Below are 13,257 nucleotides of genomic sequence, written 5' to 3'. Positions count from 1 at the left end.
ATGGCACTGGAAGCCAACACAGCCACCATGGCCAACGATAAGGGAGTTATAATCCAAAGCATGTAGAGAGCACCAAATTCAGGATGGCTGAACTAGCCCACGGCCACTCACTGAATCTGGGTGTTTTGAAATTGGATTTCTTTCTTATATCCAAGTTCAAACCTCTGTGTATTATACCACATGAATATTAACAGACACATTATGTATCCAGGTATGGGAGACATCAAATACAACCAGGAGAAAGTCTTTAATATGTCACAAATCAATTTTATTAATTTAAACACAAAATGAATGGAGGAAATTTTCTGTACACAACTGTGGACACAACACACTTTTTGTACAATAAGGCCCAGACAAACTTTTTAGTCAGCATATTGACTACAAAATATTGAAACAAAGGGAAAAAAATGTCCATCTCTATTTTGCTTAAAGCAAAAAACAAAAACAAAAAAAACTACCTAAAAAAACTAATTACAGCCCCTGTCATGAAAAGACTTGCGTATGTGCTTAACTTTACAGACTGTGAGTAGTCCCTGAATTGGATTGCTCTTGGTACATAAAGTTATTGAAGACGGGGGTTGGGGGCATATTTATAATCAAACAATTTGAAACAATCCACAAAATAATTATAAACTGTAGCAGCAATATGCATCCCCCACAAAAGAGGTGTTGCCTCTCAGCTACTGTTGTTGCTTTGCTAGTAGCTGTCTTAAAAGCTGGCTTATTTAACAAAGAACGTTGGAGAAAGTACTAGAAGAACTGAGGTTTACTAGTTCTAATGAAGACATCAGTGGCCTGTTATCAGGATAAATTTAGACACGTAAACCAAGTGTAGATGTAACAAGGGGCTTCTCTTAAGCATGGTTGTACGTTTGGGGGAAGGCTGCAGAATTGTACATGCAGTCTCCCGGCTCTCCCCTCTGAAGATTTCACCCTTCCACCTTATTCATAGTTAGGAATCCTGATACAATGGGGAAGCATACTAATGTTGGTACTAATGTATGTCTTAACCATCGTTATGGCAGGAGGGAGGAATTCTCTCTGGGGAAGAGAGAGGATGTGCAGGTATTAACCATGGTTAAAAAAGCCCCGAGTAACACTGCCTACATTGTTCATGATTTTCATATTTACAGACGATGGGTACAGTTCAAATATGTTATAAGCTAGTTATAAACAGTCTAAACAAAATTGGCAATACCTACTTTACTGTGCCCATTGCCAGCAATGGACCAATAGAAAACTCAGGTTACTGATGTGAGAAAGTTAAAATTAAGGATGCACCAGAGATTTTCCAGTTTCTAATTTCATACCAGATTGTGGGCTTATAAATAAAATTATTTCAAAATGCTCACACATTTCCCCAAAGTTTGGAGGTTTTAACAAATGGGTATTTCCTTAATTTTGCGATGTACTATGGTTTCAATAATCACTGTAAACCACATTTTTCATTGTGCTCTTGCAATAAAAGTAGAAGAGGTCTGGGAGATATGGAGCCTTTCTGCATGAAGTTGCTAATCAGATGTAACTACTTTCAGTTTCATGGCAGAATTGAGCTCTGAGCACTATACGAGGAGTGTCTCCTTTCCTGCTTTTCCTCTATATAACCTCTAGGTGGCACTGTGGTATAGCGGAATAGCACAAATACACAAGAGGAAACTGTGCTTTCTTTGCTTTCACAATTAAATGCCACATTTTCTCTGCTCTAAAAAAAACTTGCTGAAAGTGCTGGTTAGAAACAGAAACAAAACTGGAGGGTCATGACATTGTCTAAAGAGCCCACAAACAACTGTGAGTAGATGAGTGCAGGATAAATGCCTCATGTAGAAAAGTCCATGGTCTACTTCAGTTAATGCAAAACTACATTTACCATCATGTTCCACTCTTCCACATAATAGATCACCATGTTATCTCCGGGTTACATCTATTTGCTTCCGAGCTGCTCATCATAAACCTACAACTCTGCCCTTTTCTCAGCAGACTTCAGTGTGAGAGTTAGTGTTTTAATATTTTACAAAAAAAATGGATTACCGTTTTGAGGGAAGCAGGGCCAAGACAGCAAGAATAGTTTCAGGTGATCCATAGTTAATATGTATTGACTGGATCCCAGAAAGAGCTCTCCTTTTGTACTTTTAAGATGAAGTGGTTGCATTCATTTTCAGTGTTTGAGTGCATGAACAGTTTGTTTTATTATTTTATTAAGTCAAGATACATTACATAAAATAGGGTGTTTTTTTTAACTAGTCCTGTACTTTGGGGGATAATTAATAGATTAATTATTTCCTTCTCCCACATTCAATATTTAACACTAAAGACACTGGGCTGGTTCACATGATTGCTACAGCGTACCATGGCACCTATGCAGCATGTGCCTGTGGTCACTGTGAATATTCAGGTCAAGGCAGATGGTCACCACAGGTTATTGTGACATCCAAACCTGGCAAGGGTGGGATGTTGCAGTGGTTAATAAACCACCCCCAAACCATGGGCTGTTTTTGGGATGGGGTGGTTTGTTAACCACAGCAACAATGCACCTTGTGCAGGGTTCAGATGTTACGATTAGCAGTGGCGCCCACCCACTGCAGCTTGAATATTCACAACAGCCACCGGCATGTGCCACAAACCACCCTTGCTTAAATAAGCCATGGTGAGCTGTGGTGATCGTATGAACCAGGCCACTGGATTTGATTCAGTGTTCTTCCACTCGCAGTAGCATCCCCTGACCAGAGTTCCAGTCAGAACTCTCCTGCCAGCAGAAAAGTGGGGGGTGGGCAGGAGACAATTTTTGCTGCTTTCTCATTCCCCTGGAGCTCTCAGTGCCACCTTCCACACTGTCCTGGAAGGTCCCCAAACCCTCCAGAGCAGATTTGGGAGACGTGGGGGCTGCCAGGCAAGGGGGGATTCAAGGAAAATCACCTCCTCCCCCATTTTGCCTGTGGGATTCCTCTGCTGTATCAGAAGCCTTCCATGGATGGAAGGAGACCTTCCATCTGCAGGAGACAAATTCTGGATCCAACCCGATGAAAAGAGCTCTTAATTTGCAGGTGTGTTCTAATACGTGTATTTTGTATCAGTTGACAATACACATGTATACACATGGCAAAGCACATTGAAATAGTGACAGATCAAGCCTCCGTCTGCATGTATTTCATCAGGAAAAGTGGCAGTTTAACACGTATACCACTCTCACCTGATGCGAGTTATGTATATTTTGCACTTGGGCCTATTTTGCCAAGTACAAAATGTAAATGAAAAGCTAGCCCATGATGGGCAGGGTGCACGAAGGGGAGGTATAACTGGTGTTTTGATATAATAGATTTGCCAAGGAAAAAAATTTGGAAGAAATAACAGAAAGATTAAAAATTGATTCCTTATTGACACTTGACATCCATGCTTTTGGTCTTGACAAATTGATCTATAAAAATTCCATTATCTACATATTTATACACAATACTTTCATAAGGCACAGCACAATAGTTTGTGCACATACTGCCTCATACTTCACCAAAAAGCCATTACTACCTTTCAATAGTATTTGCCTAAACAATATGTAAAACGTCATCCATTCATTACAAATTTACACAAAAACATTCTTCCTGTACACGATTGTCTCAGTGATGTACCTATTTGCTTAAATTAGACATACTTTAAACTACTTTGCAATGTGCTAAAATCAAAATCAATTCTGCTATCAGAAGGCCAAGACTCTTTATAGCCTTTCATTTATCATACATATCCACATTTAGGTGATGATGTCAAAACAGAGTCTGTTCATAAATAAGTAAAGCTTTACACAGTACCCTGGGTCTGAAAAACTAAAAACAAAAACAAAGTAAACCTTTTCAAGAAATGTATCCATTGGATTCCTTTTTTTAAAAAAAAAGCTCAGTCTTTGTTGTGCAATCAAGTTTGCTGTTTTTAAGAAGGTGTGAAGATTCTAGAAACCACAAAGCACTTCCCAGTCTCTTCACAGGTATGAACCTTTCAATGTAGCAAATGTGGTAAGGACACATTGTTAAAACATTCTCATCATGGCTTGTTTTCATTGGATTCACAGTACTAGAATCAACAGCTGTTTCTGAAGAAAGAGACATGCTCCTCCATTTACTGGAAGGGCAAAGGTTAAGACCAGTTGCAGCTGTACATCAACATGATGAAAACACCAAGTTCTGTAGCCCAGCGCTGACACAAGACACAGGCACACTGTTCATGGGCTTGAGGGAAGTTCTGGGGTTACAAAGTGCTACTATAAGTACTCCAGTTCCAAGGCATGATGAAGGGCCATAAGGTCAGAGTGGCTTGTGATCCTCCAGAACGGCATGGCGTGCTGTGAACAATACAAACACAATGTAAGGAGTCAAAGCGACAAGTTATTTCATGAGTGTAGCAGCGTTTAGCCATTCTATACTGGAAAGCAAATGTGAGAACACTAGCAAAAATATATCAACTCAACATAAAAAGTCTTCATTAAATGAAGAAGCAGAGTAAAACTTTATAATGTTTATAGAGCTAGAACACTAAATATGTACAATAAATGCAAAATCATAGTGTTTAGCTGGCCTTCTGGGTTTTTTTCCCCAAGCTATTGTTACACATACCTCTCCAAATGGAAGCCATCTGGATATTGCTCCCTATTAAGGGTTTTAGCTTTTCAGATAACAGTAAGCACAAAATAATGCTGAGCCTAAAATGGGAGTCAGGTGCCCCCTGTGGCCAGAAGATAAAAGCTGTAGGGCCTGTTTCTTCAACATCCACATGGACAGTGTCTTTCTGCCCTCTCTATTCCCTGTTAATAGCCAGGGAAAGAACAGGATGACTTACAGTGTAGAGAGATCTGTGGTCTCCCCATAGTATGGTGAAGAATTACAGTAAAATATCCCTCAAATTCATATGAAGGCTACAATTTGCTACGGTACCTTATTATATATTATATTAATCTTAGTACTAATATTCTCTGAGATTAATTTGGTAGTTTGTTTGTTTGTTGATTGATTGTACTTTTAAGACACCCAATAACTGAAGTTCTCTGAGCAGTGTACAATACATTAAAAACATACAGTCCAAAAACAAATATTGACTGTAACTTTATGGTCATACAACAATCACTTTTCTCTGAAAGGCATCAGGAATGCAAGAAGCACTGAAAACCAGCAATTAAGCACTTACGCTTTGAATGTAAGATTTGCCACATCAATTTAGGATGGGGTGCATAAAGAGCTACCCAAGTGGAATGTTACAAAACACAACGTAATGCCAGCATTATAGTTAAATATACTGATTCTACACGCTTGTGCTGGTGTATAAAGCAAAATGGCAAAATAAATAATGGCTGGAATCCAAGGACTACAGTGTAGGAGCAGAAAGTGCTGCCGTTCATGGGGATTGTTTATTTTCCTTTCTAATTGCAGTTTTTTCTACTGTGTTTGAATCCCATGCCATTGTATCCCACCGTCCATCAGGAACAGCTTTTCAGCGGGAGTGAGGGACTGCAGCGGGCTGCACTGGTGGCCTGGAAAATCCCCATTGTTCACTTGAATGTCCATGTGGAACCCTTAGAATCCTGGCCAAAGTTATTACTTCAGCAGATTCCTAAATAAGTAATTCTATCTATTTTATAGTCAATGTTTCAATCTGAGTTATTCAAAAAATACAAAATTTGACTTAATTCAGGGGTAGGGAACATGGTGCCCGCAGACACCAAGTGTGACCTGGATATGTTTTTGGTGCCTTACCCCTTCCAGCTTTCCTTTGGTCAGGTTATTTGTTCTTTGGGACTAGCTGTGCCTCCCATCGAAGCCATTTTGGGGTGGTACCAGGACAGTTTCACAAATTGCCAAATATGCCCACAGGCCTATCAGCTGCTCAATTAGTTGCTACTTCATAATGTCTCTACACATCAATACATTCAACACACAGAAGCTTTTATCCCTCAGTTTTACCGGGGCTTCTGCTTCCAGATTGTTTGCGGGATTAAGATTGGCCCTTTACATGTGCTTCCCTTCCCCCACACCTCTTTCCCTCCTTTTTCATTATACAGCCACTAGATGGTGCTGTGGTATAGCTTCTGTTATTGTTGAAATTCCTCTTTTCATGGAGAAATTCAACACACTGTATTTTAATAGCTCATTATCTCTGATTTTTTTTAAAAAATGAGATAAAGGTCAGAAGACATGGGGGAGGCCCTAGAGGCTGACGACGTCATGTAAAGGACCCATGACCTTCTGTGAGTAACCAATCTCAATCGTAGGATAAAAGCCTCATGTAGAGGCTCCGAGCCTTCTCAGAATTCAGTACAACAATCTATTAAAACTCCCACAAACATGCTGCTAACAGCCTTATTTAGGAAGCAATTTTGAGCAGCTTTTTCTCAGAAAGCAAGTAGGCTGGATTTTTTTTTAAAGGAAACAAACTCAGAGAAAACCTCCTACACTTCATAAAGCACACACAGATATTGCCCAAAATGATATAAAATTTGGTGATAATAACATGAGCAGTATATTGTTCACTGTCAAAACAAGTTCTTTTAGAACTTTTGCTGGCAGATGAATAGTTTATTAAAGCAAAAAGATCAAAATATGTCACTGTGTTGCCCAAATCATATTTAGGGTAATCCTCTCCCAATGGTTTGTATTATACTGGTATTGTTCATGCTGACCTTATAACAATCCCATATGGAATATTTTAAAGATGAATGTTTAAGTTTCATTCCACTAGCTAAACAAAGAGAAAATGTGAACCTAGACCATAAGTGTGTTTGCAAGACAGCTGAATAAACCAAAGACATGCATAACAGGAAAAAACACAGATTATATCATCCGTGAAGGGTGAAAATATAATTTTGAACACTCACTATCCTTAAGCTATAAAGCAGGGCTTTCAATGTCAGCAAAGTGTCTTTTATATAAATCAGGGGTGGGGAACCTCTGCATCTCCAGATGTTGCTGGACTACAACTTCAATAATCCCAGATGACTGAACATGCTGATAGGGACAGGTTTCCCACCTCTGATATAAATAATTAAAAAGATAGCAACCATGTTTTATGCAGAAAACATTCAAGTTGTCCCATCGTAACATACTTGACATTTAATACGTAAATGCAATATGTTTTGGATTATATTGGTTCAGTTGAGTTGTGCATATCTCATTTTAGAGTATTCATCCTTAGAAACAATGTGCAGCCCAATCTTGTCTTTACCTTTTGCTACTGCAGCAAATGTAGAAGTAGAAACAGCTAAACAACAAAAGATGCAAGCAATGACACAAAGCATGCATTACTTCTTTTCTACTCTAGAGTAAGTGCAGGGGCCCCTATCAAGATTGGGATCCTAGTTTGATAGGTAGGGTTTAAAAAAAAAACCAAACCTCTGTCTCCCCCCACTGTGGCCCCAGTCCAGGTCAGGGCTCTGACACCTGCAATTTATATCACCAAATGGGGATCCAAATGTTAATGGATATCTCAACATGGCAATATTTGAATGGGATATTAATTGGGAATGAGAATGAACTAATACAGTCCTGCTAAAGCAGGGCTGGGCAAGGGTGTGTGTGTCTGGGGGCCATTTTCACCCCCCCAACTCCCCTCCATAGGCCAGATTCCACAGAGGACCGGGGGGCAGGGGACACACAGTGCTTTGTCACTGAAAATTGGTGGCAAACTACTAAGGAAGCCTAAAGCAGCCAAATCTTCCTTCAAAACAAGCAACCTTTATCCTCTTTAGGCCATCTTAGCAGTTTACCACCAATTTCAGTGGCAAACCAGTGACGTTTTTGCTGCTGTGAATGTAAGTGGCTCGGCGGCAGATGCAGCAGCAGGAGCTGTCATGGGCCACGTGTTGCCCACCACTGTGCTAAAACCTAAACAGCTGACAAAGAAACATGAGGGCAGAGTGTGGTTGGAGTTCAAGAACTCAGGAAACAAATTAGAAATATCTGTGCAACTGACAATGCACTGCCTTCCCTTTTTAATGTGATCCAGATCTTACAGACTCAGTAGTTAGCCGACCAAAATAATAATGCTCAGCAAGCTTTGTGACCCTCAGGATTTCCTTTGCTGTCTTCCTCAGAGAGATCTGCAAAAGGTTCCTCCTCTGAGTCTGGGCTTCTTCACATGGAGCTTTTATCCTGCTATTGAGATTGGTTACTCATGGAAGTTTATGGGTCCTTTAGATGATGCTATTAACCTCCAGAGCGTCTCCTGCACTAAATGACTTTTATTCCATTTTTTAAAAGATCGGAGATAATGAGCTATCAAATTACAGCGTTTGAGTTCCGCTTGAGTTCCCGTGAAAAAGGAAAAGCCACAATAAGAGGAGCTTGGCCACTGCGCCATCTAGTGGCTGTATAATGAAACATATGGAAGACCCAGACAAGGGGAGAAAGTGGGGGGGAAGGAAGCACGTGTAAAGGGAGTGTGTCATGGTCCTGCATTTAAAAAGGAAGCAGAAAGCCCCATTTTAAAGGTGGGATTTTAGGCTGCTGTAGAGATGCTCCCTGTCTAAAACAGGGATGGTTGGATCAGACTATTTTCAGTTTCCATCATTTTCACATGTATTCATTCATAAGTCCACTTTGTCCCATTTCTGGATTAATCTGTGGTTTTAAAAATGGTATGAAAATGCACACATTTATGTGCATTTGATGGTATTATGTTAAAATACATGTTTCATAAGCATTTGATGTTAAAATATGCATTTTAAATGCATTGTATGGTAAAATAAGTTTCACAAAATTCAAAGCATGGAATCAGAAGGATAACTGCAACCTAATCTGCGCATTTATCCAGGAGGTGCAAATTAGGTTTGCTTCCAAATGCAAACCAAATGAAATCCTCAAACATCCCTAGTTTGATGTTCACTATCAGAAGGTGACGCTAAGCTCTCCTAACTCCTACAGGTCTGGCATCTGGTACTGTGAAGAGTTGTTGCCTGGTGGTAGAGAATCTGTTTTGCATATAGAAGGCCCCTGTGTCCATCCTTGATGGGTTGTTACCTGCCCATCTAATTGGAATTTAAGATCTAATACCTGCATCTAGATTAACTTTTGAATCAGACACTCAAAACCACTGTCACTTGACGTACTCACTGGAATAGCTTGTGCTTATGTGCTGACTGGCTGCACTTGGGTGCATGGGGAGGACAGAAGGGAATGGATTAAGGCCATATTTTCTTCCTTTCAACCTTTTCACTTTTTTCTGTGGTTTGGCTCACCCATAGCTTGGGTTCATGCTAGGGATGTCAGAGAATTCCACCACGGATCTCGGGGAGGCCGAATGCCAGCGCATTCAGCCCCCCGAAATTGGTGACGGAATGGTCTGCCCAACCCGCCCCCCCCCCGGGATGAGACTTACCGGGGGCAGATCTTCCTGGCGGCAGCGGCGGCCGGTCTTCCGACCGGCTGCCACCGCTGCCATTTCCAGTTAAAAAAAAAATAGACGTGATAGGCTATGTAAAGATTTACGTAGCCTATCACGGCTAGGTTTTTTTAAAAAAAACATGATAGGCTAAGTAAATCTTTACGTAGCCTATCACATCTGACTTTTTTTTAAAAAAAAACCCACGTGTACGCAAATGGCGGTGGCCACGGCCGCCGCCATTTGCATTCCTTATTTTGTCACGTCTTAGTCTATGTCAAGATTTATGTAGACTAAGACAGCGAAAATAAGGGGAACGCAAATAGCGTAGCATCTGCTATGCTATTTGCGTTCCCCTTATTTTCTCCGTCTTAGTCTACATAAAACTTGACGTAGACTAAGGCGTGCTAAAATAAGGAACGCAAATGGCGGCGGCTGTGGCCACCGCCATTTGCGTACGCACGTTGTTGTTGTTTTTTAAAGTCAGATGTGTCAGACGTGATAGGCTACGTAAACATTTACGTAGCCTATCACGGCTGACTGCAGGGACGCAAACGGTGGCGGCTATGGCTGCCGCCATTTGCGTCCCTGCTAGCCAGCGGCCAGACGTCCGGCTGCTGGCAGAGCCAGCCAGCGGCTCCGCAGAATCCCTGCGGAGCACAGCCAGCCGGCCAGGATTCCGGGGGGGAGGAACAGAGCGCCTCCCTCCCAGTCCAGGATTCCGGGGGGAGGGACGGAGCGCCTCCCCCCCCACCATCAACATAATCCGCGAAAGGTAAGTGACTTTCGTACATCCCTAGTTCATGCTGCTCCACTTGGGAATCTACATTTGTGGTCAGAGAAAGACGAAGCAGGCTAGGATAAGCCCTAGGTGAATCACATGACAGCAGAAGGGAAACTAATCCAGTCCATTTGCCAGCCATGTTTGTCTGTACGCCAAGGTTGGCTGCTGGTTGAGAACCTAAGGACAATACAAGAGCCTGCTGGGTAGGCTCTTCTGTTTGCCACAGTGGTCAGCGAGATGCCTCTGGGTACATGCAAGCAGGGCACGAGGGCAATAGCTCTTTCAATTTTTTTGCTCCCCCAATCTGGTTGTGAGAGTTACATTGCCTTTGAACTTGGAGGATCTATAGCAGGGGCAGATAGTGGATTCGTCAGTTCATAGCCATGAATTTGTCTGGCGCTCTTCAAAAAATTAGGGTCTAGCTAGACATTGTACAGAAATACATGACAGCACCCAGCACCCTGACAACAGCTTTAGGAAAGGGTGGTTTTCAGTAGAAAAAGCAGCAGTGGTATGTGTGTGTTTGATCCTTTCTCCACCTGCCACTTTATTACTGCAACTCCTCTTGTGAAAAGCATATCCTGTGTTGCTTTCAAGACCAAGCCAGAGCATATTGGTATACTGTGTGGACAGGACAACAGAACTGTTTCTCATCATGTAGTCACTTCAAGAGTATGACTGTAAAGCCCATGGGCTCTTTATTATAATGCATCTTCAAATATGGAAAAAAGTGCAAAACTGGTCACCTAGCTGTACTCCCATACATGTCTCATGCAAGCCCTAAGCAAAATCTCTTTTAAATTCACACCTTCCCAGCAGTCAACCATGTAACATCATGGCAGGAGATCCATGACGAAAGATAGCATAGTGCAAACGCCAGACTGGAGCTCATCCTACATAGACTCCCTGGTCATTAGTGGTGTAATCATGACCATTTCTTCTTATCATTCTATACGGAACAGCAGCTGATCCTTTTGGACCAGTTTAATAAGTATTCACTTGCTATGTGAAAAGCAAACATTCTCCAATCAGCCCCATAATTCCCTGTGGTGATTACAAATTTTACAGAACTGCAAACTCATAAAGCGACTCTAATCCCAAATGTCTTTAAATCTGTTCATAAATGAAGAATCTAAATACTGTAATTTGGGAATGGCTAGGCCAATAAGCAAGCATTCTGGTAAACAGCTACTGCTACATTCTATCTGTAACTTTACGCACATTGAGGTGTAGGAATTCCTTAGTCTGACAAATTCCTTCCTTCTCTCTCTCTCTCTCACTCACTCACTCAAGAGACAGACACAAAGACAGTGAATTCTATGCAGGCTCCTTACAATATCACCTGCATCAACTGTTCTGTGAACCAGTCCAGATACAATTTTCCCACTTACTATTTCTGCTTGGCCTGAATATTTTAATTATCTTATAAAATGAGCCCACAGGAAATAACAGCTTATGGAAAGGTGACAATGCCATGACTTACTCAATACAAGTGAAATATAAGAGACTGTTGCATCCTGTGTGAATCATATTTCTTTTAATCAAAGGGGTTGCCTTAAAAATAGTTCATTTGAAAGGATATACACTTCCCTTTTCTGACAAGTCCGCTTACAAGTGATATTACATAAAATCCAGCTCTTTGGTAAGTAGGTTGAGCTTTTTATGTAGTTGGCATGCTAAAATATGTCTAGAAACAGATGTGTCATACAAGAATACAGAAAATTCACCATTGTTTTTTAACGTGTGCAGCAACATCACTTTCTCATGTAATGTCAATGTTTGGGGGCAGGAGGTTTCCAATAAGAAATGTAGAGCTGGTTTGAACATTTATTTATTTATCTATCGTATGGCACATTTACACTGCATTACAATAAAAACATAAAGCATAATAAATATGAAATGTAAAATATAAAATATAGACAGGAATATTACAGATGTATGTCTAGGTTACAGATATAGTTTCTTACTTCTGTTGTCACAGCTAGGAAATCAGCAAAGTCTCCATTGTAGGCTCGGTTTTGACACTCTGTCACTGTATGTTCGATAGTTTGTTTTTCAGCCCCACAATCGCAATTTGATGATGTTGTTTTGCCCCATTTATAAAGGGCATCTACACATCTACCATGACCCGTGCGAATTCGGTTCAAGGTTGTCCCTATCGCACGGGGCTGGTCAAATCCAGGTGGTTTTTCCAAGATGCAGGGCAAGCTTCGGCATTGTGGAGGGCAATTTCCTAGCCAATGTTGTTTCCACATGTTGTGGATATTGAAATCATCTTCTAGAAGAGCTTTAGCGGTAGAAATGGCTGGATGTCTCGATCTTAACTTGTTTCGCTCCAAGTAGGTTACGTTGTTTAATATTGGTAGCTGGAGATTGTCAATAATCTTCTGGTATTCGTGAAGAAGGGTGCTCTTTTGTCTTGCATCCGGAGGTGGTATATGGCTCAAAACAGGCAGCCAGTATGTGGGAGTAGATCATATCGTCCCACTAACAATACGCATTGACTCATGCAGTTGTGTATCGATCTTTCTCGTGTGCAGACTATTAAGCCACACTGGGGCACAGTACTCTGCTGCTGGGTAAACCAGACTGAGTGCGGTCGTTCTTAGCGTATCTGCTGTCGAGCCCCAGCTAGTGCCGCATAGTTTGTGTAGAATGTTATTTCTACTTCTCACTATGGCAGTAGTCTTCATCAAGTGTTCTTTACAGGAAAGTGTCCTATCCAGTGTGACCCCAAGATATTTGGGATGCATGTTGTGATTGAGTCAGTTTCCATTAAATTGAACGTTGAGCTGTCTGCCTGCTGAAAGGTGGAAGCATGTTACTTCCGTCTTTGTTGGATTGGGCTGTAACCTCCACTTACAGAAATATTTATCCAGTGTGTCTAGATCGGAAGTGAGGACATCTTCAGTTGTCTCAAAGGATTTATGTTGTGTGGCTATAGCCCAATCACCGCGTAGCCAAACTTCCTAGACTTTGTGTGTGGTATGTCAGCTATGTATAGATTGAAAAGGAGAGGTGCAAGAACTGAGCCTTGTGGTAGTCTGTTGTTTAAAATTTTAGGGATGCTAGTATCCTCTCCTATAGTCACAGAGAAAGTTCTTCCAGCAAGCATATTATCAATA

The 13,257-nt window shown here is 41.2% G+C and overlaps 1 protein-coding gene across 3 annotated transcripts in view; it reads right to left on the bottom strand.

Moving 5' to 3' along the window:
• Nucleotides 1-249: 249 nt before the first annotated feature.
• Nucleotides 250-13,257, bottom strand: part of EYA1 (EYA transcriptional coactivator and phosphatase 1) — a 152,654-nt gene continuing 139,646 nt past the window's right edge. For 2 of the 3 annotated variants that reach the window (XM_084848045.1, XM_084848044.1), the window contains one exon: nt 256-4,324. In XM_084848045.1, coding sequence (XP_084704171.1) covers nt 4,244-4,324 — 81 coding nt within the window. In that variant the 3' untranslated portion in view covers nt 256-4,243. Of the gene's footprint in view, nt 4,325-13,257 lie in introns of all 3 variants that reach the window. The other variant, XM_084848043.1, reaches the window with a different exon arrangement.

The sequence above is a fragment of the Heloderma suspectum genome, chromosome 4, assembly GCF_057233095.1.
Source record: "Heloderma suspectum isolate Gila_16-S chromosome 4, 16-S_ref, whole genome shotgun sequence".
Classification (NCBI taxonomy): Eukaryota; Metazoa; Chordata; class Lepidosauria; order Squamata; family Helodermatidae; genus Heloderma; species Heloderma suspectum.
The sequence above is the reverse complement of the archived record's forward strand: the minus strand, read 5'-3'. Positions and strand labels throughout refer to the sequence as shown.